This window comes from Cutaneotrichosporon oleaginosum (assembly GCF_008065305.1).
Source record: "Cutaneotrichosporon oleaginosum strain ATCC 20508 chromosome Unknown ATCC20508_contig03, whole genome shotgun sequence".
Classification (NCBI taxonomy): domain Eukaryota; kingdom Fungi; phylum Basidiomycota; class Tremellomycetes; order Trichosporonales; family Trichosporonaceae; genus Cutaneotrichosporon; species Cutaneotrichosporon oleaginosum.
In genome coordinates, this window is record NW_027072172.1 from 1217968 (window position 1) to 1242821 (window position 24854).

General features: G+C 60.6%; 12 protein-coding genes across 12 annotated transcripts; 4 read left to right on the forward strand and 8 right to left on the reverse strand.

Moving 5' to 3' along the window:
- Positions 1-324, reverse strand: COLE_03676 (uncharacterized protein; the record flags this gene model as incomplete). Its single annotated transcript, XM_018425144.1, has 1 exon — positions 1-324. The coding sequence occupies one exon, from the start codon at positions 322-324 to the stop codon at positions 1-3; it is 324 nt and encodes a 107-aa protein (XP_018281549.1).
- An 841-nt stretch (positions 325-1165) lies between these two features.
- COLE_03677 (uncharacterized protein) lies at positions 1166-3171 on the reverse strand (the record flags this gene model as incomplete). Its single annotated transcript, XM_018425719.2, has 5 exons — positions 1166-1260; positions 1294-1346; positions 1379-2922; positions 2954-3039; positions 3126-3171. The coding sequence occupies 5 exons, from the start codon at positions 3169-3171 to the stop codon at positions 1166-1168; spliced, it is 1824 nt and encodes a 607-aa protein (XP_018281550.1).
- A 2388-nt stretch (positions 3172-5559) lies between these two features.
- Positions 5560-6143, forward strand: COLE_03678 (uncharacterized protein; the record flags this gene model as incomplete). Its single annotated transcript, XM_018426397.2, has 2 exons — positions 5560-5835; positions 5892-6143. The coding sequence occupies 2 exons, from the start codon at positions 5560-5562 to the stop codon at positions 6141-6143; spliced, it is 528 nt and encodes a 175-aa protein (XP_018281551.1).
- Positions 6144-7389: 1246 nt separating this feature from the next.
- Positions 7390-8112, reverse strand: COLE_03679 (uncharacterized protein; the record flags this gene model as incomplete). Its single annotated transcript, XM_018419724.2, has 1 exon — positions 7390-8112. The coding sequence occupies one exon, from the start codon at positions 8110-8112 to the stop codon at positions 7390-7392; it is 723 nt and encodes a 240-aa protein (XP_018281552.1).
- A 6-nt stretch (positions 8113-8118) lies between these two features.
- Positions 8119-10065, reverse strand: COLE_03680 (uncharacterized protein; the record flags this gene model as incomplete). The annotated part of the gene is made up of 7 exons (XM_018422172.2): positions 8119-8143; positions 8242-8602; positions 8692-8779; positions 8813-9200; positions 9236-9541; positions 9578-9673; positions 9707-10065. 7 exons carry the CDS (start codon positions 10063-10065, stop codon positions 8119-8121), a joined length of 1623 nt encoding a protein of 540 aa, XP_018281553.1.
- Positions 10066-10685: 620 nt separating this feature from the next.
- Positions 10686-11533, reverse strand: COLE_03681 (uncharacterized protein; the record flags this gene model as incomplete). Its single annotated transcript, XM_018421184.2, has 4 exons — positions 10686-10724; positions 10832-10919; positions 11122-11360; positions 11477-11533. 4 exons carry the CDS (start codon positions 11531-11533, stop codon positions 10686-10688), a joined length of 423 nt encoding a protein of 140 aa, XP_018281554.1.
- A 794-nt stretch (positions 11534-12327) lies between these two features.
- Positions 12328-13182, forward strand: COLE_03682 (uncharacterized protein; the record flags this gene model as incomplete). The annotated part of the gene is made up of 3 exons (XM_018420216.1): positions 12328-12708; positions 12742-12974; positions 13023-13182. 3 exons carry the CDS (start codon positions 12328-12330, stop codon positions 13180-13182), a joined length of 774 nt encoding a protein of 257 aa, XP_018281555.1.
- Positions 13183-13341: 159 nt separating this feature from the next.
- COLE_03683 (uncharacterized protein) lies at positions 13342-14383 on the reverse strand (the record flags this gene model as incomplete). Its single annotated transcript, XM_018422173.2, has 3 exons — positions 13342-13662; positions 13784-13989; positions 14128-14383. The coding sequence occupies 3 exons, from the start codon at positions 14381-14383 to the stop codon at positions 13342-13344; spliced, it is 783 nt and encodes a 260-aa protein (XP_018281556.1).
- Positions 14384-15109: 726 nt separating this feature from the next.
- Positions 15110-16185, reverse strand: COLE_03684 (uncharacterized protein; the record flags this gene model as incomplete). The annotated part of the gene is made up of 4 exons (XM_018422174.2): positions 15110-15409; positions 15444-15746; positions 15974-16078; positions 16123-16185. The coding sequence occupies 4 exons, from the start codon at positions 16183-16185 to the stop codon at positions 15110-15112; spliced, it is 771 nt and encodes a 256-aa protein (XP_018281557.2).
- Positions 16186-16968: 783 nt separating this feature from the next.
- COLE_03685 (uncharacterized protein) lies at positions 16969-19975 on the forward strand (the record flags this gene model as incomplete). The annotated part of the gene is made up of 3 exons (XM_018425145.1): positions 16969-17288; positions 17332-19127; positions 19194-19975. 3 exons carry the CDS (start codon positions 16969-16971, stop codon positions 19973-19975), a joined length of 2898 nt encoding a protein of 965 aa, XP_018281558.1.
- Positions 19976-20417: 442 nt separating this feature from the next.
- Positions 20418-21049, forward strand: COLE_03686 (uncharacterized protein; the record flags this gene model as incomplete). Its single annotated transcript, XM_018425146.1, has 2 exons — positions 20418-20756; positions 20885-21049. 2 exons carry the CDS (start codon positions 20418-20420, stop codon positions 21047-21049), a joined length of 504 nt encoding a protein of 167 aa, XP_018281559.1.
- Positions 21050-21148: 99 nt separating this feature from the next.
- COLE_03687 (uncharacterized protein) lies at positions 21149-23271 on the reverse strand (the record flags this gene model as incomplete). The annotated part of the gene is made up of 5 exons (XM_018426398.2): positions 21149-21562; positions 21633-21909; positions 22004-22794; positions 22886-23043; positions 23220-23271. The coding sequence occupies 5 exons, from the start codon at positions 23269-23271 to the stop codon at positions 21149-21151; spliced, it is 1692 nt and encodes a 563-aa protein (XP_018281560.1).
- Positions 23272-24854: the final 1583 nt, after the last annotated feature.

Sequence of the window (24854 nt, forward strand, 5' to 3'; positions counted from 1 at the left end):
TCACCGGTAGCCCCAGCAGCAGCACGAGGGGATCACGGTCGGGTCGTAGTAGTTGAACCCGCGGTTCCAGCAGTCGATGCTGCAGCGATGGTGGTCGTACGACCGGTCGCGGAAGTTGCAAGCGTTCCACGGGCCGCCGGTGCCGTACACCCAGCCATCGTAGCGCTTCTCCGCGTCGCGCTCAGCCAGGTCGTTAGTCTTCGGCGCGGCGCGCTTCTCGGCCTCGACGGGGGAGGCGACAGTGAGCGAGGCGAGGGCGAGAGTGAAGATGGCGAGCTTCATGTTGCGGGTGGAGAAAGATAGAGAATCATCGCGGCTGGTCATCTCATTTATATCTCTCGACTTCATGTCGCACGCCAGCGAGGTACATTGCCTCCTCAGGAAGCAGGAACGCGGATGTGAATGGCAGTGGGCTTCAGCATTTAGCTCAGTTCGGACAGGTATTACGGGAAGACTAGCTGAGCACCGAGCTCGCGGCATGCCGGTTGCGGTCCACAGCGAAGCAGGCGCTGACCAGCAGGGACTAGGCCTCGGATCCGATACAGCTTACGCCGCTCTGTGTAGCTTTGTGCGGAAAACAATGAGGACGCTCCCACCCCTACCAACTGTCTACTGGTCTATTGCTTGCCGTAGCCCACATGGCAGGGACGAAGACACTAATGACAAGAGCAGAGTTCATTGTCCTCGCCAAGATCACGGTGCGTGCCTCGTGACAGATTACCTATAGTCATGTTCCAACAATCAGAGTCGGTTCCAAGCAGGTTCGGCGTGCCTGTACCAGCGCGGGTGACTTGTCAGCTCGGCGTTCCTGTTAGAATTCGGAGTCGCCAGCGCTCCGCCTGCTTTGGCCGGCGAGAAGAACGTTATATGGCGAAATGTCGGCTAGGCACTGCCTTCCTGGCCACTTTGCATTCTGACAGACGTCGGTGCAGCCGAGAGGGTGAGCGCCGAGCTCGGCGAGGGGACGTAATGTTCGTCGCAAAAGCACATGGGTAAGTTGAGTTGACGGATCCGCCTTGTGGTGTATCATCACTCATGTTCACGAGACAATTATGCACGTGTGCAGCCTTCAACATGTGCGACCAACGATCTCCCCCCGTCCCAATCAGTGCCCCATCTGTATTTCACAGCCTGCATACTTCTGAGACCCAGATCCCAAGACATTCTAGAGCTTCGCCTCGCGCGCCTTGTGCTGCTTGTACAGCGCCTGCACAGTCTTCTTGATCTCCGACTTGAGGTACTTGCCGTTCGCATTCATGGCTGGAGTCAGCCTCCACTTCCCACTGTACTCACGGAGGAGGTCGTTCGACACCCAAACAAAGGCGGGACGGGCCTCGCGGCGTAGTCTAAAGTCAGCTTGCTCTTCCGCGGCGCTCACCTTGGAGCAACAGCGGCAATGATGTCCTCGGGGGTCGCCTTGGCGCCTGGCTTGAGGCTGACGGCGACAGCGACGAGCTCGCCCAGCAGGTCGTCCGGCACGGGCACGCTGGCAGCCTCTGCTACGCGGTCGTCGAGGTAGACGGCATTTTCGACCTCCTCACTGGCAATGTTCTCGCCGCCACGGATGATAATGTCCTTGATCCGGTCCGAGACGTACACGAACCCGTCCTCGTCAATGTATCCTGCGTCGCCCGTGTCCAACCACCCGTCCTTGTCGATCGCCTTGGCCGTGGCCCCGGGATCGTCGAGGTATCCCGAGAGGACGTTGAAGCCGCGGACCTCGAGGCAGCCCACCTCGTTGGGCCCGAGGACGCGGCGCGTGGCGACCTTTACGACGCGCACGTCGTTGGAGGGTATTGGGGGCCCGCAGCTCTTCGGCCGCTCGAGATAGTCTGGCCCGATGAAGGACGTGATCAGGCCCTGGCACTCGGTCATGCCCCACGCGTGGTTGAGCACGAGGTCGGGCCAACGCTTCTTCATGTCTGCGCCGAGCCGCTCGGGCGGCGCCGCGCCACCATACATCGCCGCGTTGAGCTGGTGGTCTGCCGGCAGGTCCGGGTGCTGCAGGATCGCGCTCGAGATCGCGGGCACACCTGAAATCTGGTTGATGTTGTACTTGACAAGCAGGTCGACCGCGTCCTTGGCGCTCCACCGCCGCATGAAATGCATTTTCTTGCCGTCATTGAACGACGCCAGGAAGCCTCCGCAGCCCGTAACGTGGAACATAGGAACGGCGTGCAGCGCGCGGGACTGCTCCGGGTTCTCAGCGGTGGCGAGGGCCATCGCCATGTCAAGAGGCGCACCGGCACGCAGCGCTGCACGCACAATCATGCTCTGCCCGCACTTAAGGTTGTGCAGCAGACCCTGCTGGGTCATGGGCACGCCCTTGGGCAAGCCAGTGGTGCCCGAGGTGAAGAAGATGGAGCCGAGGCTCTGCGGCGTAAGGTCTGCCGTGTCCTGGCCGGTCGCCACTGCGATCACCGCCTCCTTGGAAGCGGAGATTGTCCATAGGTCGATGGTAGGGTGGTCCTTGTGCTTCAGGTGCTCCATTGTGCTCCATGCCAAGATGGGTCCCACGCCCGCGGCTCGCAGATCCTCGCTATAAGGGGCGACGGCGTCCGCGCTCTTCGAGTCCGCGAGCACCAACACAGGGTTTGATAGCTTGAGGCAGTGGACCAGCGCGTCGGGCTGTACCCAGCTGTTAATGATCGTTGGGACAGCGCCAAGCAAATGCGTTGCAACCCAAACGACCGCCCATTCGGCGCTGTTGAAGCCCAAGATGCCAACGCGCGTACCAACGCCAGCGCCGTGCGTCTCCCGCAGCCACGCCGCAACCTGAAGCGCGCGCGCGTGGATCTGCCCGAATGTGTAATCGAATCGCTCGTCCTTAGGATACGGCTCGTCGCGGGGAGCGTTGATAAACACGCGCGCTTCCCACTTGTTCATTCGGTCGATGAGGTAGGGCCGTACCATACGGTGCCCCTGCTGTCAGCAAGGCCAGTGGGGGGCTCACCTGCTTCCATACGCGGTACTCGCGCCCGTTAATCATCTCCGGGCCCATCTCAAAGATGGTCCCCGGCCGAATAAACATCGCGTCGCCTGTGATCAGCCCAAGCTCTCGATCCGGGTGGGCGCAATGCCTAGCTCCCCAGCTCGCCAGCTGGCCGAGCACGTGAACGACTCACATTCTGCGATAGACGGCTGCTTCCTCACTGCAGTCTGTGTCGCCATGGTGTATGTTGGGGGGAAAGGGGACTCGCGTTGTCCATTGACCGCCTATATACTCTCCCGGCTGCCAAGAGCAGTAAAGAGCATGAGCTGTAGGAGATCTGGGCCGGCGGTGCCCGCCTGGACGGTAATCGGCATCTTGCCACCCCACACCCCACAGCCCCTATCGGTTCTGTGGTGACCGATACTCCTGGCCCTGTCGGCCATCGCCGATCGATGGTCACCTGACCGTGGTCACCATGAGTCAGTACCCATTACACCGTGGGCGAAGCGTTCGAGAGATCTTCATTGCGCCTCAATTTGTGCGGTCTTTTGAATGAATTGGGATTTGTCAACTCTCAACTGACAACACGCACCCCATCTTCACCGCCATTTCTTTCGCTCTGCCCACCTTGCCACACCCACCTTCCGGGATGAGCTGAGCGCTTTCCCAATATGTCTGATACTCACTTCTTGACCCAGTTCGTGGATGAGGTATTTGGTACGACTGATTGATGTGGCTCGCTGACTGCGTGTGGGCTGACCTCAAGCTGATTTCGCGACCACGGCGCCATTCGGTGCGGAAATTATGTGGCCGAGCCCTGTCCGCGGCCTTGAGCTCGACACCCCACACCTCGGCTCTCAGCACGATTGACTGCCTGGAAGCGCAACAGGAGTCGGCTGTCGTCATGCCTATCGCACATTCCTATCGCACATTGCGGCGCATGAAACAGATCAGACATGGGCCAGCTGACGATAGCAACAGGGATTACCGCATGGAGGGCCAAGACAATATGGAACAATTCCGTGCATCAGTGAGGCATGACCGCATACATGTGACAACCCTTGCTGTCTCCGACAAGCTATCTAAGTATTATCTGACGTGCGGTGTCAGCTGAACGGCAAATGCGTGAGAGAGAGTGGTGACAGCCACCCACCAACCCGAGATTTCCGGATATCCCTGCCATCTGAAGCACAGCAAATGGAACCAGAGAGCCGGTCCAAGTCATTCGTGCCGAATAGTACGGCGGTGAGATACTGCAGCGGGCCAGGTACATGCATTTCAGTTTGACGACTTAGCGTCCCCGTTGTATCAGTCATCTCGGGACCCTTCAATCCACCGTCATTGCCTACCTCACCTCTCATGGCTCCGCCCAGCAACCCCGCGAGTCTCGGCGTGTCTGGAGAGGCAGCGCCTGCGCGCAGTGTGATATATATCTCAGTCATCGCCCGCTCTCAATGCTCAACCTCGCTTCAGCTCAGCACAACATGGAGCGCGTTAACTCTATCGTAGCACCACGTAAAGATTGCAAGGTCGTCAAGTGCCCCGATAAGAGTAACTGGCCCGCAAAAACAAGTCTCCGTTTGGAAAGTGCCTTCCGCGATGGGCCGAGATCCTCATCCTCTGCCTCATCATAGTTGGGAGTGACCTCATGTGCCTTGGGGGCTTCTGGTACGGATACTCCCACTGGCGCAGGAGGCGCAGCGCCATGCAGCACACGCAGCTCCGGGATGAGGATGCTGAGTGCCTTGAGCACGCATATGGCGGTAAGTCTGGGACAATGAAGTGGTCCAGAAACAGAAGGGGAGCCGCTGGGCACCGAGCAAGTATTAACACCAGCCCGTGGGGAAAACCAACAGTAGCGCCACTGGGTACGATCCGTCTGTGCCATGCCCGGTATCCGCCTGTTGCCCATGGTGCCCCTACCACGTTCAACCCCTTCGCCGACCCAGGTCTAGCCTTCCATCCCGTGCGAAGCGGGGCTGTTTCCGCGCCCTTTCCGTGCAAGTAAGCTCCGATCGCTCGTCTGCCCATAGCTCGTGAAATGTCGCGAGGTGGGAGGCACAGCGTTGGTGGGCGAGATTGACATTGGCTACGGTAAACGTGTGCTTGTGGCTATGCAACGACAGCTGATGACGCGCCAAGCCCGCTCCACTGCTCCACTGGTCTAAACAGAGCATCAATAAAGGCAGTGCGCGCGGAAATTAATAACCTATTAAAGCATATGTTTTGATGGTGCGGAATGATTTGCTTCCGGTCACTCAGACGTCACGCTTGCCATCTCTCGTCACTATTCGGCTCCACGCCACCTGCTTCCTGTCTACTGCCGCGTTCCATCATCTCGGCTCGCGTACTCCTATCCTTCGTCACTCCCTACGCCGCAGCACCTAGTGCCAAGGCCCAGAGGAGGGGACGGGAAGACGCCATACGTGCTCTCTCGCGTCATGAGCGTCAGCCACACTCACCGCCACTCACTCGATGCGTCCCAAGGGCATTGACCGGCGGCGCATAAGTCAAGGTAGCATGACTGACCAACATCTTCCCATCCCCGATCCGCCTGCCAACTCGGCTCCCTCGTGTTCCCCTATCTCGTATATCTCGCCCCCCACCCCCGTCTTACCACGATCAGCATGTCCGTACTCGACGAACGCGACGACGTCGTGCGCATCACGCGCACGCTCACCGCGCGTGCACGCAGGAAGACGGTCAAAGTATGCTACGACCAGTATAATCGGCAGATCCGGTGTCCGAAGCGCAGCTTGGGCGGGGGCAAGCTCGGCGCCATCATCGCCTGCGCCATCATTGCCGCGCTCATCATTACACTCATCATCATCTTCTTATATCGCCGAAAGAAGGCGAAGCAGGCGCGGGCTGCTGGCGGCGGGACGCCAGTTGACGTCGAGAAGGTGAGTTGCAGTCGAGCGTCCCAGTACCACTTCGCGGAGGAGCTCGCTGACATTAGTCCACCGCGCCGCTCGCGTACACTCACTCGGCCGATGTTAACAACGCCCCGGCCATGAGCTACAACTCACCCGCCTCGGACACAGGCTACCAGGTGTCCACCAACACATATCAGCCCAGCCCTGTGCCGAACTCATACCAGCCGCCCGGCCAGACAGCGTACCAGTCGGGGTACGCGCCAAACACCTACGACACGCAGGCCCCGACCCAGGGTTACAACGCGGGATACCAGAACCTAAATTATGGACGCTAGTTTCACGCAGAAGCGCGGACCAGAAAACATATCGGTCTGCTTGGCCATCCTGTTAATAATCTGTCGTCCTTGGCGCTCGCGTCACCCAAGGGCGCGTTTGTAGCAGAGCGGCAATACACGATGTATCTATCAGAAGTATTGAATCTTTTTAAGGGGCGAAGTGTGTCATCAGCTGAGCCAGCAGCGCACGGCGGTGGATGAGCTCGAAGTAAGCCTGACCGTGCGCATCAAGAGACTTTGGAGCCTTCTGGCGGTCTGGCGGCGCTTTGGATCGCTACTTGCCGAGCCCTAGGTTGTGCACTGCCCAGAGAATGAAGTTAGGCCATGGCGTGTATGCCAAGCCGTTCACGAGGCCGCGTTCCGCGAAGCCGAACATGCGCCGAGTCCAGGCGCTGCGGATCGCGGCGACCGTTGGCGCCTTGGCCGAGTGGTGGGAATCTGGGCCGCGACAAATACTGCTATCCTTAAATTCCCTGTTGTCACATTCCCCTCTATCCGCACCGTGTACCATCACGAAGCGTTAATGCACTGCACCTCCGGCAGTTCCGGAGGCGGCGGATGCGACGCAATATCGCACACAATCACACGACCCGGGGCATAGTCGATCCGAACAAGAGCGGGGCGGAGGATATGCCAGGGCGGGGAGGGCGGCGGGGTGTGGACGAGGGATGAAGGAACGAATTGTCGTCAGCCACTACACCGCCACGGCCGATCTCTGTGCGCACCAGGCATCTCACCAGCTCGCTCGCCACTATGTCACGGACCACGGACCGCTGCTTCTTGTTCGGCACAGCGCGCCTGACTACCTGGTCGTCCTGCAACGTCTGGCCCGTGACCTCGGCATCGCTGCAGCGCCTTGATTTGTTTAACGCCCGACGCCACGCCTTGGCCGTCCGCTGCCACATTTTGCAACATAATAAAGCGGTCACGCGCACTCACATCTTCCTTACCTACCTCACACCTTCTTACGATACAATGTCTACAGGCAGCAAAGGCAGTTCCTCGTCCGGCGGCTCCAAGGGAGGCTCGTCCAGTTCGGGCACCAAGTCTGGCTCCGGCACCAAGTCTGGCTCGGGCACCAAGTCCGGCAGCGGCGGCAGCGCGCCCAAGGTCGGCAAGCCGACGCGCACGAGCACCTCAGTGAAGGGTGGCAAGACGGTGCGGGTGTGCTACGACGCCGACGGGTGGGAGGTGTCGTGCCCCAAGAAGACGATGAACAAGAGGACGGGCATCATCGTGGGCAGCATCATCGGTGCCATCGTGCTCCTGATCGTAGTGGTCTATCTATGGCGGAAGTGGAGGGCGCGCAAGACGGGTGGAGATGTGCATGACGAGGAGGAGGAAGCCGGAACGCCAGTTGAGAAGGTGAGGAAGCGGCCAACAAGCTGGCGACGAAGGACGAGGCTGATTCCAGGCTGGCGATGACAGCCGCCCCGACAGCCCCGGCCTCGACACTGCCCCGCCCGGTGCAGGAAACAAGAGCTCGCCGAGCGGATACGTGCCCCCCACTGCGCCGTACATGCCCAACGATGGCACGTACAATCCCGCCACCGAAACCTTCGAATCGCCTCACCAGAATCAGCGCAATGACATGCCTCAGTCCCGTGAGATCGGCCAAGATGCGCCCCCCGTCCTTCCCTCCGCTATCGATACGTCGGCGTCGAACCCCAACGTCGAGTATCCCAGCGGTTTCCAGCCCAACGCGCCCGCGCCCGTCACTGAGCAGCCGAGTGGCTTCCAGCCTGGCGCCGCTCGCCTCGCATAAATGACACACGAGCCCCCACCACAAACAGACGGCGATACACGGGGTCGTCTGTTTTTTACGTAGCGTTTTAATGAATCTGCCATGTTTCCTGGGATTCAGAGCGCGGGCGGTGTCGCGTGGAGACGTTGCGCTTGGCGCATGCATACAAGTTATCGATCGGATCCCTATGACCTGTGAGAGAATGAGTGGGCCGCTGGGCGGCATGGGAATCTAGAGCATTTCGTAGCGACGGAACCTGAGGTCAGCCAAGTCATGTATGCGAGGTGCGTGTCGTCGGCAACATCCGAACACGACGAGTGTGCTCAGGTGTCGTCCGTGGCAATCATGACTCACGTGTAACCCAAGAATGCAAGATCCTTGGTCGCGCTCGAGCCGTTGTCCTGCGCCTGTGGGACGTCGGGAACCTGCTCCAGCTCGTCGGTGGGGAAGTAGCTTGTGTCGGTCATCGAGCGCAAATGGGGCACGAAAGGTGCGTCAATGTTGCGGATTGTCGACCAGTCAACGCCGTAGAAGAATGGGTGAGCCTTCAGCTGCTCGACCGTCAAGCGACGGTCTGCCTCGCACAGCATGCGTCGCACCAGATCCTCGGCTTCGCGCGACAGGTGCACGTCGTCAGGGAAGTACAGGTGGTTGCGCCAATCGATGATCTTGCGGTACACGTCATGTGCGTTCTCCGAGCAGAACGGCGGGTAGCCTTGTCGTTAGCACACACTGATCGACGGGCGGACAATCCACCAAGCCGCCCTTGGGAGCTGCAGCGATACAAAAAAAAAAAAAACTTACCAACGAGACACTCGAACATGATCGCACCCAGCGACCACCAGTCGCACTCCTTGCCGTAACCCTGCTGCAGGAAAATCTCTGGAGAGATCTGGTGTTAGTCCCTTCCTTAGCAGGCACGCACGTAATCCGGTGTGCCGACGGTCGAGTATGCGAGCTTACGGCGGTTAGCCTTCCAGGTCGCAATGTCCTGCTTGCTCGTCATAGTAAGGTTGATGGCGTTGACCATGACCGAGTTCCGCGCCGCGCCTCCTGCCGCCGAGTGTCGGTGGTTGCTGACGTCGCCCCCACCCAACAGCTTCTGGTAGTAAGCCGAATCGTGCTGCTTGTGGAAGCCAGTCGACAGGCCAAAGTCGGACAACTTGATGTGTCCCATGCTGTCGATGAGGATGTTGTCGGGCTTGATGTCACGGTGAATGAAGCCAAGGTTGTGCACAGCCTCGATTGCGAGGATACATTCGGCCATGTAGAACTTTGTCACGTCCTCACTGAAAGTGTCGTACTTGATCAACCTAGTGTCAGCTAGGGTGAGCCAAAGGAAGCTTACATTGTCATCAAGTCGCCGCCAGGAAGGAACTCCATGATGAGGTAGAGGTTGTTCAAGTCTTGGAAAGAGTAGTAGAGCTGGACCACCCATGGCGAGTTGGACTCGGCGAGTACGTCGCGCTCGGCGCGGACGTGAGCAAGCTGGTCCTTCTTGAACATCTCGTTCTTGCGCAGACTCTTCATGGCGTAGATCTTGCCGGTGTCCGCCTTCTGCACAAGACGCACTTCGCCGAAGGCACCCTTGCCAATCACCTTCACGGTACGGAAGTCCTCGAGACCAATACGCGTACGCCGCAGGCGCAAAAAGCTACACCGGGTCAGTTACATCCCTCCACGAACTCACTTGGATTCGCGGCGGCCGAGCGCCAAGAGCTGGCGCGCCTTGAGGCTGTCTGGCGTGACGAGGTCTGTGGCCAGCTGCTTCTCAAGCGTTGTCCGGCTGCCATCAGCCACTGAAGACTGAGAGGCTTACCGTTCCTTGCGCCCCACGACACTCTCCACGGCCTCCTTGTAGTACAACTCAAGCTTCATCTTGGCGGCGGTCGCCCTGCCGCGAGTGTCCTCACTGAACTGCTGCGGTCGGCGCTCAAAGTAGACGTAGTCTGGCCCGCGGTCCGGTGTGCTTGGGCTGCTTGGGTACGGCGAGCCCATGGTCACATCGCCGCCGGGCTGATTGAACTGTCCCGGCTGCCCGATGTTGGACTGGGCGACTGAGGGAACGGGAGGCATGGGGGAGGTACGGCCGACCTGGCCGCCAGAAACGCCAGCCATGGCCTGAGCGTGCGGGTCGTCGAGCTGAGGGCGGTAGCTGGGGCCGGGCTGATAGGCCATGATGAAGAGAGAGAGAGAGAGAAAGAGGAGAGAACGGGATGAGATGCAGCACGGAGAAGGGGGTCAAGGTGAGGAGGGGTGGTGGTGTGCTGGAGACGCGGGAGCAGAATGCAGGGCCTGGGCGCGGGACGCGGCGCGTCCACCCAAAGCTCTAGGCACACTCTCCACCTTTGTCAAGACCACCTTGGCCCACTTTTGCACCATCGAGTGTTCAGATGCGCGTGCCAGCCTCGTGCTATCAGAATGATCGCAAGAGCGACAGAGAGCGATGTGATGCGCACTCATCGTAGGTGCCGTGCATGCGGTGCCGGAGGGGAACTTGTTGGCAAGTGCGAGGTAAGGGCAGTCAGTGTATGCGTGTGCAGGAGGTGGGATGCGGGGAAGCTTGGCTGTAGGGACCGAGTGTGCCATTTCATCATTTCTGCTAATCTCTCCATCTCATCTCTTCATCTCACCATCTCCTGACGGACCCGTTCTCCATCATGTCCATGACGGACTTGACGACTTCACCTCGCCACAACATACAGGCGTACGCGCATCGCTTATGCATGGAATCACTTCTGATCTTGTTCTCGTTTCACTCTTTATCCTTCTGACTTCTGATGCGCTCCTCTCCGGAATTACGAGGTGTGGTACTTGTGCTCGGTGTCGCCCTTAACCTGCAGAGACAATCAGCGGGGATATGCGCGTTGATGGTAGACCGGTGTGCCCCGCATATGGAGACGGCGTCAGCTCGTTATCACCGAGAACAGCAGCAGCGACTTACCTTGCGCACATCGACGTTCATAGTTGGGTACCCGTCCTCCATGTGTCCGTCGCGTGTCTTGTAGCGATACTTGAACGCGGCGGTCTGGCTGCAATGTCAGATTACATCTTATGATTAGGGGCGGCGAACAATGGCCCATGGCACGGGGTGGCCGGTGGAAGGCACCACCGATGACACGTGCCGGCAACAATAGGAGTGGCTGGCCATGGCTGGGAAGCTGGCGCTGGGAACATGACATGTCCCTCTTGCCTGCCGAGATCTGCGACAAGTGGGCTCGCCACTCGACTCACCCAGCCTGTACCTCGTGCTTGCTCTCGTCGTCCCATGGGTTGACCATGCCGCGCGCCTGCATGCTGCGGTCCAGGCCGGTCTCGGTCGTCTTGCTCATCATAAAGTAGCCGGTCACGGCCGCAATGCCGACCATGATAAACGACAGCGGGTAGAGGGCTGGGTCGCGGCGTGCCATACGGTTGACCTGCGAAGAGGCCTGCTGAATGTTCCGGACCGACGAGAGCTTGGAGGGATCAACCTGGAGTCAGGCTGGGCAAGGCGGCAGGTAGGCCGGGAGGGTGGGAGGGGAGGGTCAGGCTGTGGGCCGAGATGGGAGCCACATCGGCCACCCCGAAGTCTGAAAGTGGCACTCACATCAGTCGCCAGGCGGTGCGGCTGGTTCGAGTTGAAGGGGAAGCGGGTCGGGTACATGATTGTCTGTGCTGTAGGAGATAGATATGAATAACGTCGTGATAGTAGAGGCCTTAGCGACGTGGCCTGTATATATAGCAGGTGGCCATGTGTGTGAGAACGGACACTGGACGCTGATCACGAGGAGCCTGGGCCCAAGAGGCTGGCTGGCTGGCCGGCTGGGCAGATGGGCAGCTGCGCAGCTCGCGGCTGGTAACAGGACAAAGATGCATGGAGGCATGGAGCCGAAGAGAAAGAGAGCGCTAGAGGGAGATACATGGGCGCATGACCAAGATGCGCGGCGAGCGTGCTACCATCAGCTGACCTTGACGTCAGACCTGGTTCGTCCCAGCCTTCTATGGCCTCCCCCATTAATCACACACACGTCGCAATATGCTCGTAAGGAATAGAGCGTTTAATCGTATATGAGGGCGTCGGCTGCGGGTCATTAGTGAGGTCATGTCAGCGTCAGATCGTGGGAGATTGCTACTGCGATCAATGATGATCAGATGCTGATACTCTGACTGCCATCACCATCACCATTAGGGCGATCGTGGTTCTCGCGTGGCTATCAATGCAAGGTCATTCTCGGCCTCCACTTCAGAATCGCCACCCACCACGCTCCGACATTTCGATGACTCATGACTCAACGTCTTGTTCCTTGAAACTACCACACCATGCCAGACCTCACGCCGGCACAGGCGCGCGCTGCCGCCCTCAACCGTTTGAAGGCGAAGGCCAAGCTCTCCGCGCCGGCAACCACCTCGTCCAGCCTCGTGCACAATGCCGCGCCCGTTCCGACATCAGCGCGCAACATGGTCTCGGCCCAAGCGGACGCCGACGCGGCGTCCAGCGCCGCCCCGCTCCGCCGCGACCCCAAGCTGGGCAAATACTTCGAGTACGACCTGTCCAAGCTGCATAACAGCCGCGGTGGCTTCCTCACGGAAGAAGACCTGGAGGGCGACCGCATTCGCAGCGTGGTCGAGGTCGCGCGGCAGAAGGAGCGCGAGAAGCAGATGATGCGCGAGGGTGAAGAGCCGCCCATCTTCCCCGACTCGTCGCCGCGATGCGACGAGTGCAAAAGCCTCGAGATCGACCAGAGTTTCGTCAAGGTGTTTGACGTGCGCGTGTGCAAGAACTGCAAGGAGAAGTATCCGGAGAAGTACTCGCTCCTCACCAAGACCGAGTGCAAAGAAGTGGGATTGCGCAGTGACCGGGGCTGACCCCAGGATTACCTCCTCACCGATCCTGAGCTGCGCGACACCGACCTCCTGCCACATCTTCTCAAGGCGAACCCGCACGCCGCGAGCTACTCCAACATGATGCTGTTTCTGCGGATGCAGGTCGAGGAGGTGGCGTGGAAGAAGTGGGGCGGAGAGAAGGGTTTGGATGAAGAATGGGCGCGGCGCGAGGAGTTCAAGAAGCGCAAGCGCGAAGCAAAGTTTGAAGCGGGATTGAGGGAGTGAGTCAAAGCTTGCAGCAATCCGGGGACGGCGGTCGCTGACCTCAGTCTGCGGAAACGCACTCGTAACAATCAGTACCAGCGACGAACAGAAGCGCAGCACGTGCACGAGTTTGAAGACGCAGAAGAGGTCACAAATCGTCACGGGGACACGCGGACGATTCAGCGCTGTACGTGTGGCGCAGAGCAGGAGGTGGAGGTGTTGTGAGTGGTGGGAGCCGAGGAGACAGCAAGTACAGCAAGACGTCTCGACCATTGTACCGATAGATAAGAGGACGTAGAGTGTAGAGCACAGAACCAGAATGATGTATCCGCAGAGTCTAAAGTCCAAATACATCCACCTCAGCATTCATTGTAGATATAGCCCCTAGTACGACGCAGACTTCGGCGCCTTGCGGTACGTGCAGCACGAGATGACGTACGGCGCGACGCTGAGGGTAACGAGCACGAAGCTGACCCAGCTAAGGTAGAGCGCCGGACCGGGCGTGACGAGGATGCCGAGCTTGACGCCGCCCTGGACCTTGACGATCGTGAGCCAAGCATTCTTGGCGATGATGGACGTCCAGATAGCCGCGCCGATCATGAGGAAGAATGCCGCGAGGCCCGAGCAACCGGCCGCAAGGAGGAAGCAGAGGCGCAACTTGATGAGGCCGAAGACGAACGCGAGGCCTGTGAGGATGGAGGCGATCTGGTGTGAGCAGGTCGCAGGGAGGAGTCGGGGGATGAAGCGAGCTGAGCGCAAAGAGAGATGAGGATATGTTGAATGGTCTGTGCAGCCGGGACGGGCCGCACTCGAGGCATAAACTTACGAAGATGAGCGAGCTCGCGGACTTGGACATGGTCCCGTTCCACGCGTTGTTCTTGAACGTGCTCGAGGGGATGATGTCCTGCGTCATCTTCTTGTAGTCGTTCGGCTTGCTCGGTGTGTCGGCCAGCATCTGCTCGAAGGGTGCGTACGGGTATCCGAAGATGGTCGAGTTGCACACGCCCCCTGACTTCTGGTATCCGCAGGCGTCTGCAGTCAGTGCTGTCTCTGCGCCTGCGTCAAGCCAAGCCATGCCCGGTTCCCCTCAATGCGCCAATAACCAGCCCTCTCAGCCAAGCCGGCTCTCCTTGGCGGGCTGGCCGGACGTCGGGCTCGCTCCGCACTCACTGTACAGCCCGTAACGGTAGTACTGCCTCAGGCCCTTGCTGTCGCCCATGGGCGTGTTTTGGGTCCAGTAGAGGTTGTTGCTCTGTTTGTTGGCGCTCTGCAGCGCATTCCCGAAGCCCGAAACGTCCACCTGCACCATGTACAGGCCCGAGGTGACGGCGCCGGGTGACACCTGGCCGATGTTGGCGAAGAGGAGGAGGATCATCGAGATGAAGGTGAGCACCGAGGCGCCCGCGATGCAGTGTTCGCCGCGCATCTTGTCAAGCCGGATGTGAGTGAGAGATAAAGAGAGTTAGTACAACAGACAGAGAGGAGAGGATCGAGAGGAGAAGATCAGCGCGCGGCCGAAGATGATATGAGCGGTGTGGCTAGACATTGCGACAGGTTTGCGCCGCACGGCGCCACCAGGCCAGCAGGCCGCCAGCAGGCGTCAGGCGTCGGATGCGGCTGGCTGTGCGGTCTGCCTGGCTATGGCTAGTGGCCTGTGCATGGGCGACATGCCCCGGGAAGAGGCGCGTGAATGGGCATTCATGGCGAGGGACGGATGGGAATATAGGAAGGATGATTGAATTGCGGTGAAGCGAAGAGGGAGCGAGAGGGACGAGGCCGAGCAAGAGGTGAGGAGGAGAGGCGCGAGGACAAGGAAGAAGTGCAGTACAGTACGCGGACGCCAAGATGGGGTGGCGCTATGATCCTCAGCCCTCCAGGGTGCAGTTTTGTCCTGGTGAACCTGAATTCTGTCAGTCTGTCGGCCGTCCACGCTGATCCTGGCGAGTAGTCGCGTCCCAGACATCGGCGAATTCTCGGATGATGCCACGCCAGTCCTCGACAGCCATGTCCAGCAGTCCGGCAACATGCGACCTCCACCATCTTCGCTTGACTCATGGCTCACAGCTACGTCTACAGCGTACACTCGCTTCTTTACAGCTTCTATAACACACTGGCCGCCCCATGTTACGTCGCCGCCGCGACGTGCTAACAGTCAGCCAAATTTCACGTGTTGTCCTTTTCTACTCACAAGGTCATCAATTGTCGAGTAGAGCAAGCCCTCGCCCATGAGGTGCTCGATCGCCTCCATCACCTCCTCGCGGGTCATGCCGCCGCACATGCGCCCAATGTGCGTCACATGCATACCCTCGCCACTGGAATCGGCCGCGACGATGTCCATGATCTGCTTCTGCTGCGGGGGAAGGTGGCCGTAACTGTCGCCGCCACCCGCCGCGGGCGCAGCGTAGCTGTTGGCGTCGGCGCCAGCCGGGGCAGCACCACCTCGACCTTGGGCCTGCTGTTAGGATTGATAAACCACGCACACTCACTGCACCTGGGTTTCGGATGGAGAGGCTGACTTGCAGCGCCTTGAGGAAGTGGTTGTAAACCTCGTTGTGGTCCTCGATGGGTCGGATCATCTGCGCCGAGATGTGACGCTTGCCACCGAAGACCTTGATCGTGCCAATGACGCTCACAAACTTGTCTTGCTCAATGCCTTCCGTTTTCCCCGACTCGTCGTCCGAACTGTCCAGCCACTGACGCACGTCGATGTAGCCGTACCCGTCTCCAATTTCGTAGGATAGGTTTGTTGCCGTGGAGGACATATTGTGCACTGTGCCAACGAATTGAATCTGCGTGTCAGAAGGGTGAGTGGGATGAGAGTTGGGGAATGAGGGAGGTCTCGACCACATAGCTTCGGTAGTCCATGTTGTTGGGGAGTGCTCGTGGAGGTGGTGAGCAGATCTGCCCGCACGCTCGACCTGTCACCAAGTGCTGCATGCGCAGACATTCGAGCAGATCGCCGCACGCTCATTGCCGATACCATAGTCGCCACCCTTCCTCGACGACCCTCACTCACCGGCCCGATGTCAGCACCATCGATCTGGAAGTCTGCTTCCTGCGCAGATTGGCTGGCGTTGAGGATCTGCTGCACCGTGACGGGCCGGAGCGACTGGTTGTTGCGCTGCCATTAGCTCCGCTACCAACTTCCACCCTCATCGACCTCACCTTGCGTCCCTCGCCGCCGGGGCTCTGCTGCGAGCCGCCGCCGTAAGGCGAGCCGCCCTGCATAAACCCGCCGCCTTCTCTGCCCGCGTAGTATGGGTTTTCGCCTAAAGTCAGCAGTAAGAAATGTGGAGAACCATACTCATTGTGCTGATAACCGAAGAAGTGGAGAAGAAGAAGTCAAAAGTCAACAGACCAGTACAGTGAGCGTCATGAGGAAGACGCGCTCGACGCGTCGCCCACGTGACGCCAGGTTAGTCAACCTCTCTGCTCTCTGCCAAGGTGCGCCTAACTAGCTCGGAAGTAGGCGTGCGAGCTGAGTCATTTGTTGAGGTTGTGACATCGGATGTGGCCGGTGACGTGCGCTCTCAGCTCCCAAGCCAAGGTCATTAGGATATCAGCAGCCGACCCATTAGCAAGAAGGCACGCCCCAATAGGCCCTACCATTAATACTCTTGCTCACACCGGCCTCCCGCCAGACCCGCGCCGCCGCTGGCTGCCCCCGGCTGCCCCCCCCCGCCCGCCGCCCTCTCACGGGCTGCACTAGCATACGTCCCACTCGCCATCCCTTTCCCATTCTCCCACAGAGGTCAACTCAACTCATCTCATCTCTCGAGACCAGCATCCGCTCGTGGGTTTCCATCCACTGGATTTAGTGCATCCGGCTTAAAGCTTTGGACGTTGTCACTCCCCGACACTAATCCAAACGTGGTAGCGACTATCCCGCTCGTGGCTGTCGCTCTTGTCCGATCCGGTCACAGATTCACCGGCTTGCGCTGCCCACCCCTTCACCAACTACCTACCTCCTACTAGTCACCATCCGCACCCATCCGCATCCCATCCGGCGGCATGAAGGTCCCCACTGCACGCCGCTCGTCGTCAGACGCGTCTGGTCACTACTCTCCGTACCCGCCGACGTCGTCGCTTCCCAACTTTTCCCAGCCCGCCCCGCCAGCTCGCACAAACTCGACACCGACCATTCCAGAATCACCCCTCCCCGGCCCCGAGCAGCCGACGTATAAGGTTGCCCGCGCCATCTCCTCATGTACACGTTGCCGTTCGCGCAAGCAGAAATGTGACGGCAAGCTTCCCGCTTGCTCTGCATGTGAGCGCGCAAAGGTCGAGTGCATCGGTTTTGACGCCATTTCCAAGACAAACGTTTCACGAAAGTGAGTTCTCTTGTCTTCTTCAAAGATCTTCCTAACCGTCTAGCTATCTCCACCAGCTGGAGCAAGAGGTTGCCTCATTGCGCGCACAGGTCGCCTCGCTGCAGTCTGGAGGGGGCGCTGATCCCATCGGCCGCACGAAGCGCGATATCGCCGCTCATGCTTCCCATGCCGTCAATTCGTTCGGAGGCTCGTCAGGCTTGGCAATTGACCCCACACTTCAAGGACCAGAGGGCGAGCCGCCGATGCGCTCGCCATGGGACTCGCCCTCTGGGATGCCCGGCCGCCGATCCGAGTACCCCTTGCCCCCCACCCCGCTCGGCACTACAGACTCCCCCCGATCGCCCGTCGTCGGCAGCAGCAGCAGTCGACGGTCCGTCTCGCGAGAGCGGAACCAGAATCCTATCACATCTGGCGCTGCCGCCGCGACTTCGCTCACGCGTATGGTACAGGACGCCGCGCTGCGCACTGGCCATGCCGTTTCTAGCTCTGGAGGTGCGACACTCTTCAACTCGTCCAACGGGCGCGCAGGCGAGTCGCCTAGTGACGGCAAGGACTCGCCCGTCACCCACATGGATCAGGACCGTGACGGCGACTACCACACATCGCCGGAACATGTCCTTACCCCAAGATCAGGGGCACTGCCGATGTCGAGCGGGCGTGCGCCGTCTGTCTCGTCCTCGTCAGGCAAGCGGATGCGCCGCGCCTTTGTCGTGCCCCCACTTCCGCCCCAACCTGCGGTCGAGCGCCTTGTGGCTGCGTACGTTGATTTCGTCGGCGTCACTGCGCCCATCATCCATATCCCGACGCTCGGCAAACAGTTACAGCGCATGCGTGAGGGCGTCGATGTCGACGAGAGCGACGTGTTTGTCGTCATGATGGTGCTGGCTTTAAGCACCATGGCAAGCTCGCGCTTCGTCGACCCCCCCGATGAGTTGCGTACCTGCTCTGAGGCCTTCCACAACGAGGCGCTCAAGCATCTCGACTCCGTTTTCGAGTCCCAGAACTACATCAGCCTGCAGGCCATCCTGCTTCTTGTGTGGTACTCCCTGCTTAACCCGGACAAGGGATCCATTTGGTTCCTCGTCGGCCTCGCGACGCGCACTTGTGTCGACCTCGGCTTCCATAACGAGAATAACTCGCAGACCGAGAAGATCGACAATCTTGAACTTGACATGCGCCGCCGCCTGTTCTGGATCACATATAAGATGGACCGGCTGCTCTCGCAGTCGCTAGGCCGCCCGCCCAGCATTCCTGACGGATTCATTTGCGTCCCTATGCCGGCGGTGCAGCACGACGTTGATATAAAGCCCGGCCAGTACGGCCCATACACGGGTGAGCCCTGCGCTTACAAGGCTGTATTCGTGCACACGGTCAAGCTCCGCCAACTGCAGTCGGAGATTTTGAACAACACATATGGTGTCAACAACCAGCCGCCGCCCAAGGAGGAGTGGTTTGACGACATGTTCGAGCGCCTCAAGTCGTGGCTATCTGGTGCGCCGGAGCCGCGCGGCACGGTGTCGACAGAAGGCTACGCTATCTCGTTCCACAACTCGTGCTTGCTCCTCTTCCGGCCGTCTCGCGGTAACCCCAAGCCCAGTCGTAACTCCCTGGGCACCGTGCTAGCGAGCTCAAGCTACATTATTCGCATCTACCGGAGGATGCAGATCAACAACCGCATCAGCTGGCTGTGGATGACGTCTCACTTCTCCTTCATGGCCGGCCTGTCGTACCTGTACGCATTCTACAATCTGTACAGCCTGGGCGACGGACGTGTCCCTACCCTGGACGAGGCGATGGTGGACATCGACTCTTGTCTTGCCGTGCTCGAGTACCTTGCACGTGAGTCGCCTCTGCTACCTCAAGATGGGCCTTGCATGCCGTTTGAAGGCAGCCTGCTTACGGCAGCCCGTGTGCCCTCGGCGCAGGCGTGCCACGACACGATGAAGAGCGTCTCTCAAGCCATCACAGAGCAGCTCTCCAAGATGTCCCCGCCGCGCAAGGATGGACTCCCGCAGGCGCGCTCGCCAGGAGGCCGCTTCCGGGCCGCGGCTCTCAGCTCGGCGCGCGACGACCCGCTCCCGAACGACGCTACGTTCCCCGCGCCTTTGCCGCCCACCACTCTGCCGTACGAGCTCACGCTCCTCGAGCACCTCTTCCTCAACCCGCTTACCTCGCATCACAAGGCGTCCGGTTACACCAACGGAGCAAAGGCAGCAGCGGCGGCGGCGCAGGTCCGCAAGAATTGCACCAAGCCTAACGCCGCGCCCGCCGCGCCTGCCAAGGCCGAGGGCAACATCCCCTCGAGCCTACCCCCAAGTGCGTTCCACTCGTTCGGTCCGTACGGGATGGCTGCGCAGGTCTCTGGCGGGAACCAGAACACGCCATCGCTGGCTAGCGTGGCGGGAGCTTGGCTCGGCACCAACGCCGGTCAAGCGGCCACGAGCACCGTTGTGCCTGGCGCGCCGTCTGGCGTGCCCAACGCGATCAACGCCGAGTTGGCCCTCAGCGGCATGGGCGGGGAGACCAATGGCACTCCTGCGGCCGACGCGAGCGGCGGCGGCGTCGACCCATCAGCAAGCTTTGACATCTTCTCGTTCCTGATGGACGAGGAAGGCGGGTTGAACAGCATCAACACCGGCTCGTGGAATGCGCTCGACGTGCCAGCAGATTTCCCACTGTGGAGTTAAGCGCGAGATCGAGCGACGCGAGCGACGGAGAGAAGAGTGCGAGCGTGGGATTGAGAAAATGGCATCCTGGTGTGCCCCCCTCAGAGGTTGTGGCACCGGTGCGAGGTGTACGAGGTGCCACGCCAAAGCAGATGTCACCTTCAGTCTATCCTCCTCCGAACATCGACCACCAGCCTCAAGTGGCGAAGTAATCAAAATCCTGTAGTGAACAGTGTCTTGGGATAGAGTGTGCGCATGGACATATTACCGCACAGACCGACGTGAGAACATTGACCAGCGAGGTAACGGTGTGCACAGACCCACGCCAGATGTGCGCTGCCTGATCGGGTTGGGGTTGGGCATCGACGAGCTTGTGCTCACCACACGAGTTTTCGTCACGCCTGATTCGCCACTATTCTGACTACACTTACCTCTCCTCCGTCGGCCTTGACTCTCTCTGACGATGGCGACCCCCTCATCCCTCTTAATCCTGGACACGACGACCACAGCAACCATCACATCGTGGACGACCGTCGCGGTCTCGGCGCCCACGGCCACCACCGCGACGCCCTCGGGCTGCGGGCAGGCCGGGTGTGAGCGCGCGAGCCAGGGCGCGGGCGTGGGCGATAAGAGTGGCATGGCGAAGGGCAAGGTCGCGGGCGTCGCGGTGGGATGCACGCTCGGCGCGCTGGTCGTGCTGGGCGCTGTGGCACTGCTATGGGTCCGGGCGCGCAAGCGGCGCCAGCGCCAAACACCGGCGGTGGTTGAGGAGGCGGTAGTCGTCGTTGAGGACAGGGCGGAGGTGAGTGGTGACAGGCGGAAGAGGGAGCGGGAGAAGTAAAGAGTGGCAGCGGGAAGAATAGAGGCGCGAGAGGAACAAACAGGCCAGAAGGAGAAGGGCGGAAGGAGGAACATCGAAACTCACACCAGCCGCCGGCTGCGCTGGTCGTACCGCCGCCCCGCCACATCTCGCTGGGCCGCGAGGGATGCTACACTCCGGTGCAGTACGAAGGAGAGGACAGCTACGTCTACCACCCGCCGTCCAACTCGAGCAGGAGCACGCTCAGTCTGATGGGCGAGCGGCGTCCGGGATAGCGTGGCCTTCGAAAGTCTATGCATAGGTCTATATGGAGATATCGATGCTGTTTCGCCGTACCGGCGGTGCGAGACGGTGGCTTCAGCAAAACGATGGCTTTACCAGCTCTGGTCCAGACCCATCTGCCAGAACGCCTTTTCGAGCCGCGTGCTTTCGGCGAAGATCTGGACAAGCCGCTCGACCTTTGGCGCGCTGGGCATCTCGCGCACAACTCGCTCCTCGAGCGTCGCGATGCCGCGGCGCACGGCACCGATGAAGTCGTCGCCGGCGTAGTCCTCCATCCACCGCCTGTAGGGGTTGCCTTCGAGCACAGCCTCGCCGGCCGCAACCTGCTTGCGGAGCCACAGGCCTACCTCGCCGTACCCGATCAGGCAGGAGAGGACTGCGACGAGCACGTCCAAGATGTCGCCTGAGAGCGCGACGTCAAGGACGTAGCGGCCGTATGCGGAAGTCGTGGCGGCTTCGGGGAGTGCTTCGAGGGCCGCGCGTGTGATGCCGAAAGAAGCGCAGAACTGGTGTGAGCATGACCGAGGTGCGGCGAGGTATGATGATAGAGGGACACCGCCGCCCAGCTTAACTCACCTCCACGTGCATCTCGCTCTCCTTGGCAACATGCAGAGCAATATCGGCGAGCGCGCGGATCGTAGCCATGTCGTCAGCCTTGGCGGCACCTGCGGCGTGGGCACGCGCATAGTGCCGCAGGTAGTGGTAATCCTGGGCAATGTAGTGGGCGAAAGCTTCGTGCGACAGCGTGCCCTTGCCCAGCGCGATGACGAAGGGGTGCTTGACGTACGCGTCCCACTCAGACGCGTTGGCAATGAGGTATGAGGTGAACGGGGTAGGGTCGTGGATGGAGGGGCTGTGCGTGAGCTCATCCCGAACGACGAAGACAGAGGACGGATGTGAGATATAAGCTCAGGAGGCACAGACCAGTGAGCTTGAGAACAACTTACGCTGGAATCACACGCTGCATCGCACAGTGCCCGTGGTTCAGTGGCCCGTGGCCACGGCCCAGCTTGGGCGCGGTCGCGATCGCAGTCTGCGTGTACTTGATCGCGCGGCGCACCGCGTCATGCGAGATGCGGCGCGGCGCCCCAGCCTTGTCCCCATTAGCCATGGACGCCTCGAGGGCGTAGCATGACGCGAGCGCGGCGGAGAGGGTACATCCCGTTCCGTGGGTGGAGGAGGTATCGACACACGGCCCGACAAAGAGCGTGATACCGCCGTCGAGGAGGACGTCGACGACGACGTCCGGCTTTTCTTCCGGTAGTCCGATGACCTCGCGGTAGTCTGCAATGACAGCAATGGGGGGCGGAGCAAGCCACACAGCCTCGATCTTCTCTTTCTCGATGAACTTGACCACAGCGTCGCGGGACACGGGGAGGTGTCCACCCTTGAGCAGCAGCGCGGGGCCCTTGAGCGCGGGGTGCAGCTCGCGCGCGAGGGCGATCACGTCCTCGAGGGTCGTGGGCGACGGGCGGGTGCCCATCAACACGCCGGCCTCGGGAATATTGGGCGTGACGAGGTCGACGAGAGGAAGGAGGTCAGAGAGAAGCGCGTCGGCAGCGCTGTGCGCCAGCAGCTCGTGGCCCGAGGTCGAGATCATCACGGGGTCCAGCACGAGGTACGGGCGCGACGTGAGGGACGCGAGGTACGCCCCGAGGGCGGTGATGGTCTCGGGCGAGGCGAGCATGCCGAGCTTCGCGGCGCTGGGGACCAAGTCATCTGCGAAGAGCGACTTGAGCTGGCGTCAGCTTCTTTGTGTCCGAGCTGGAGAAGAGAGGCGCAGGCGCGAGCTCGCCGGCGGAGCTCGTGCTGCCGCGCACGCCACCCACCTGCTCGACGACAAACTCGGGGGGCACAACGTGCACGCCCTGCACGCCAAGCGTGTTCTGTGCCGTGAGCGCCGTGATCACGCTGCTACCATAGCAGCCGAGAGCGGACGCGGTCTTGATGTCGGCCTGGATACCGGCGCCGCCGCCAGAGTCGGAGCCTGCAGTCAGCGAAAGCAGGTGTGGAGCGCGGGCGCCAGTCTCGAGGTGCTAGCTTGGAGACTGGAGCTGCCCAGGGCTGCAGAGCTGATCGAGGAGCCGCTCGGGTCGGCGAGGCAGCAGTTTGCGATGACGAGGTCCGCAATTGGCGCAGCTCTGGCGCGGAATAATGACGTACCGGCGATGGTGAGGACGTGCGGCGGGGCCACCGGTCTGAGCTGTGGAGTCATGACTGACTGACGAGGGATAGTGTCCAGCGTCGAAGTGAGCAGTTTAAGAGCACTTTGTGGGCCGCACTGCGTCAGGAAGTAAGTGAGGGTGATTTTGGCCGGAGCCCCGAGATGGATCGGAATCGGAGAGGGCGGCGCCCACGCTCTCCGGCCCGGCTAGCGGTAAGGCACGGATGACTTCACACCGAGTATACACAACGCCACAACCGATCTAAGTCGACTCATTCATTCACACAACACACACTTTCTCACTCGCCAAACCTACCGCATACCATGTCTGCAGAGAACGAGAAGAACGAGAGTGAGTCCTGGTGCAAGGAGGTAGATGGTGGTAGGTGGATGGATGGGAGATGAATGTGGAGGTGGATGGAGGGGCGAGATTGTTGGGCGGGGTGACTCACGCTCCCACTTGACGTATCAGCGTGAAGTCACCGCGTTCAGCGCATCCACGCCATGGAATGGAGGTATGGGAGAATGGAGATCCATCGTCGTGCATCCAGGCGCGCATTCCGTCAGGCGCGTTACGTGTGGTATGGGAGGCGGAGGAGGCAGCGGGGTTAGCTCCGCCTGGTGACGAGTAACGAGGGATTGTCAACCGACATATCCTCGTCGCATCCACCTGCACTTCTGACACGAGGGGCCTTGGACCTCGTCTTACTCTATCCATCCATGTGTAGGCAAACTTAGGGGACATTTGAGGCAGTTATACCCATGCTGGACGCCCCAGTTCCGCACCTCGTTGCCCACACCCGCTGATAACAGCTGTTGGGGCCACCGTCGACGCAGCCATTGAGTCCGCGACCGCTGCCGCCTCGAACGCGGCCGACGCGGCGCAAACCGCCGTTGCGGATACCGCCAAGGCCGTCGAGACTGCCGTGGAGAACGCGAAGGCCGCGCTCGGCGACGCCGCCGAGTCCGCCACGGCCGCTGCTGCGTCCGCGACTGAGGGCGCGAAGCAGGCTGCGGCGACCGCCGCCGAGTCCGCCACTGCGGCTGCTGCCGGCGCGACCGACAGCGCCAAGCAGGCTGCCGCCGGTGCGGCGGAAGGTGCCAAGCAGGCCGCGGCCGGCGCGACGGAGGAGGCCAAGAAGGTCGTGGATGTGAGTTGTGCCATGCTATAGCGCCGCGTACTCACGCCAGGCTGCCAAGAACGGCACTGCGGCCAAGGGCGAGGACGGCGACGGCGACGAGGCCGACGCCGAGCCCGAGGACGACGGGCTTGCCGATGACGACGACGGGGAGTTCGAGGAGGAGGACGATGAGTACGAGGTCGAGGATGATGAGGAGGAGTATGAGGAGGACGACGAGGACGAGAACGCTGAGGGGCGCCGTATGCTCGCCGAGCTCGTCGAGGTGAGTGAAGATCGACGCAGTGGAGGGTCGACCGTGTCACTACAGTTAGTGAGCGCCGCTTACCGCAGGACAAAGACGTCGAGACCGACGACGAGGATGAGGCATTTGACGGCAACATCGTCGCGGGCAAGAAGCGCAAAGTTGGCGAGGCGGATGGCGACCTTGCCGGAGACGGCCACCCGCCGCCCAAGAAGCGCGCTGAGGCCGAGGATGACGTTGAAGAGTAGAAT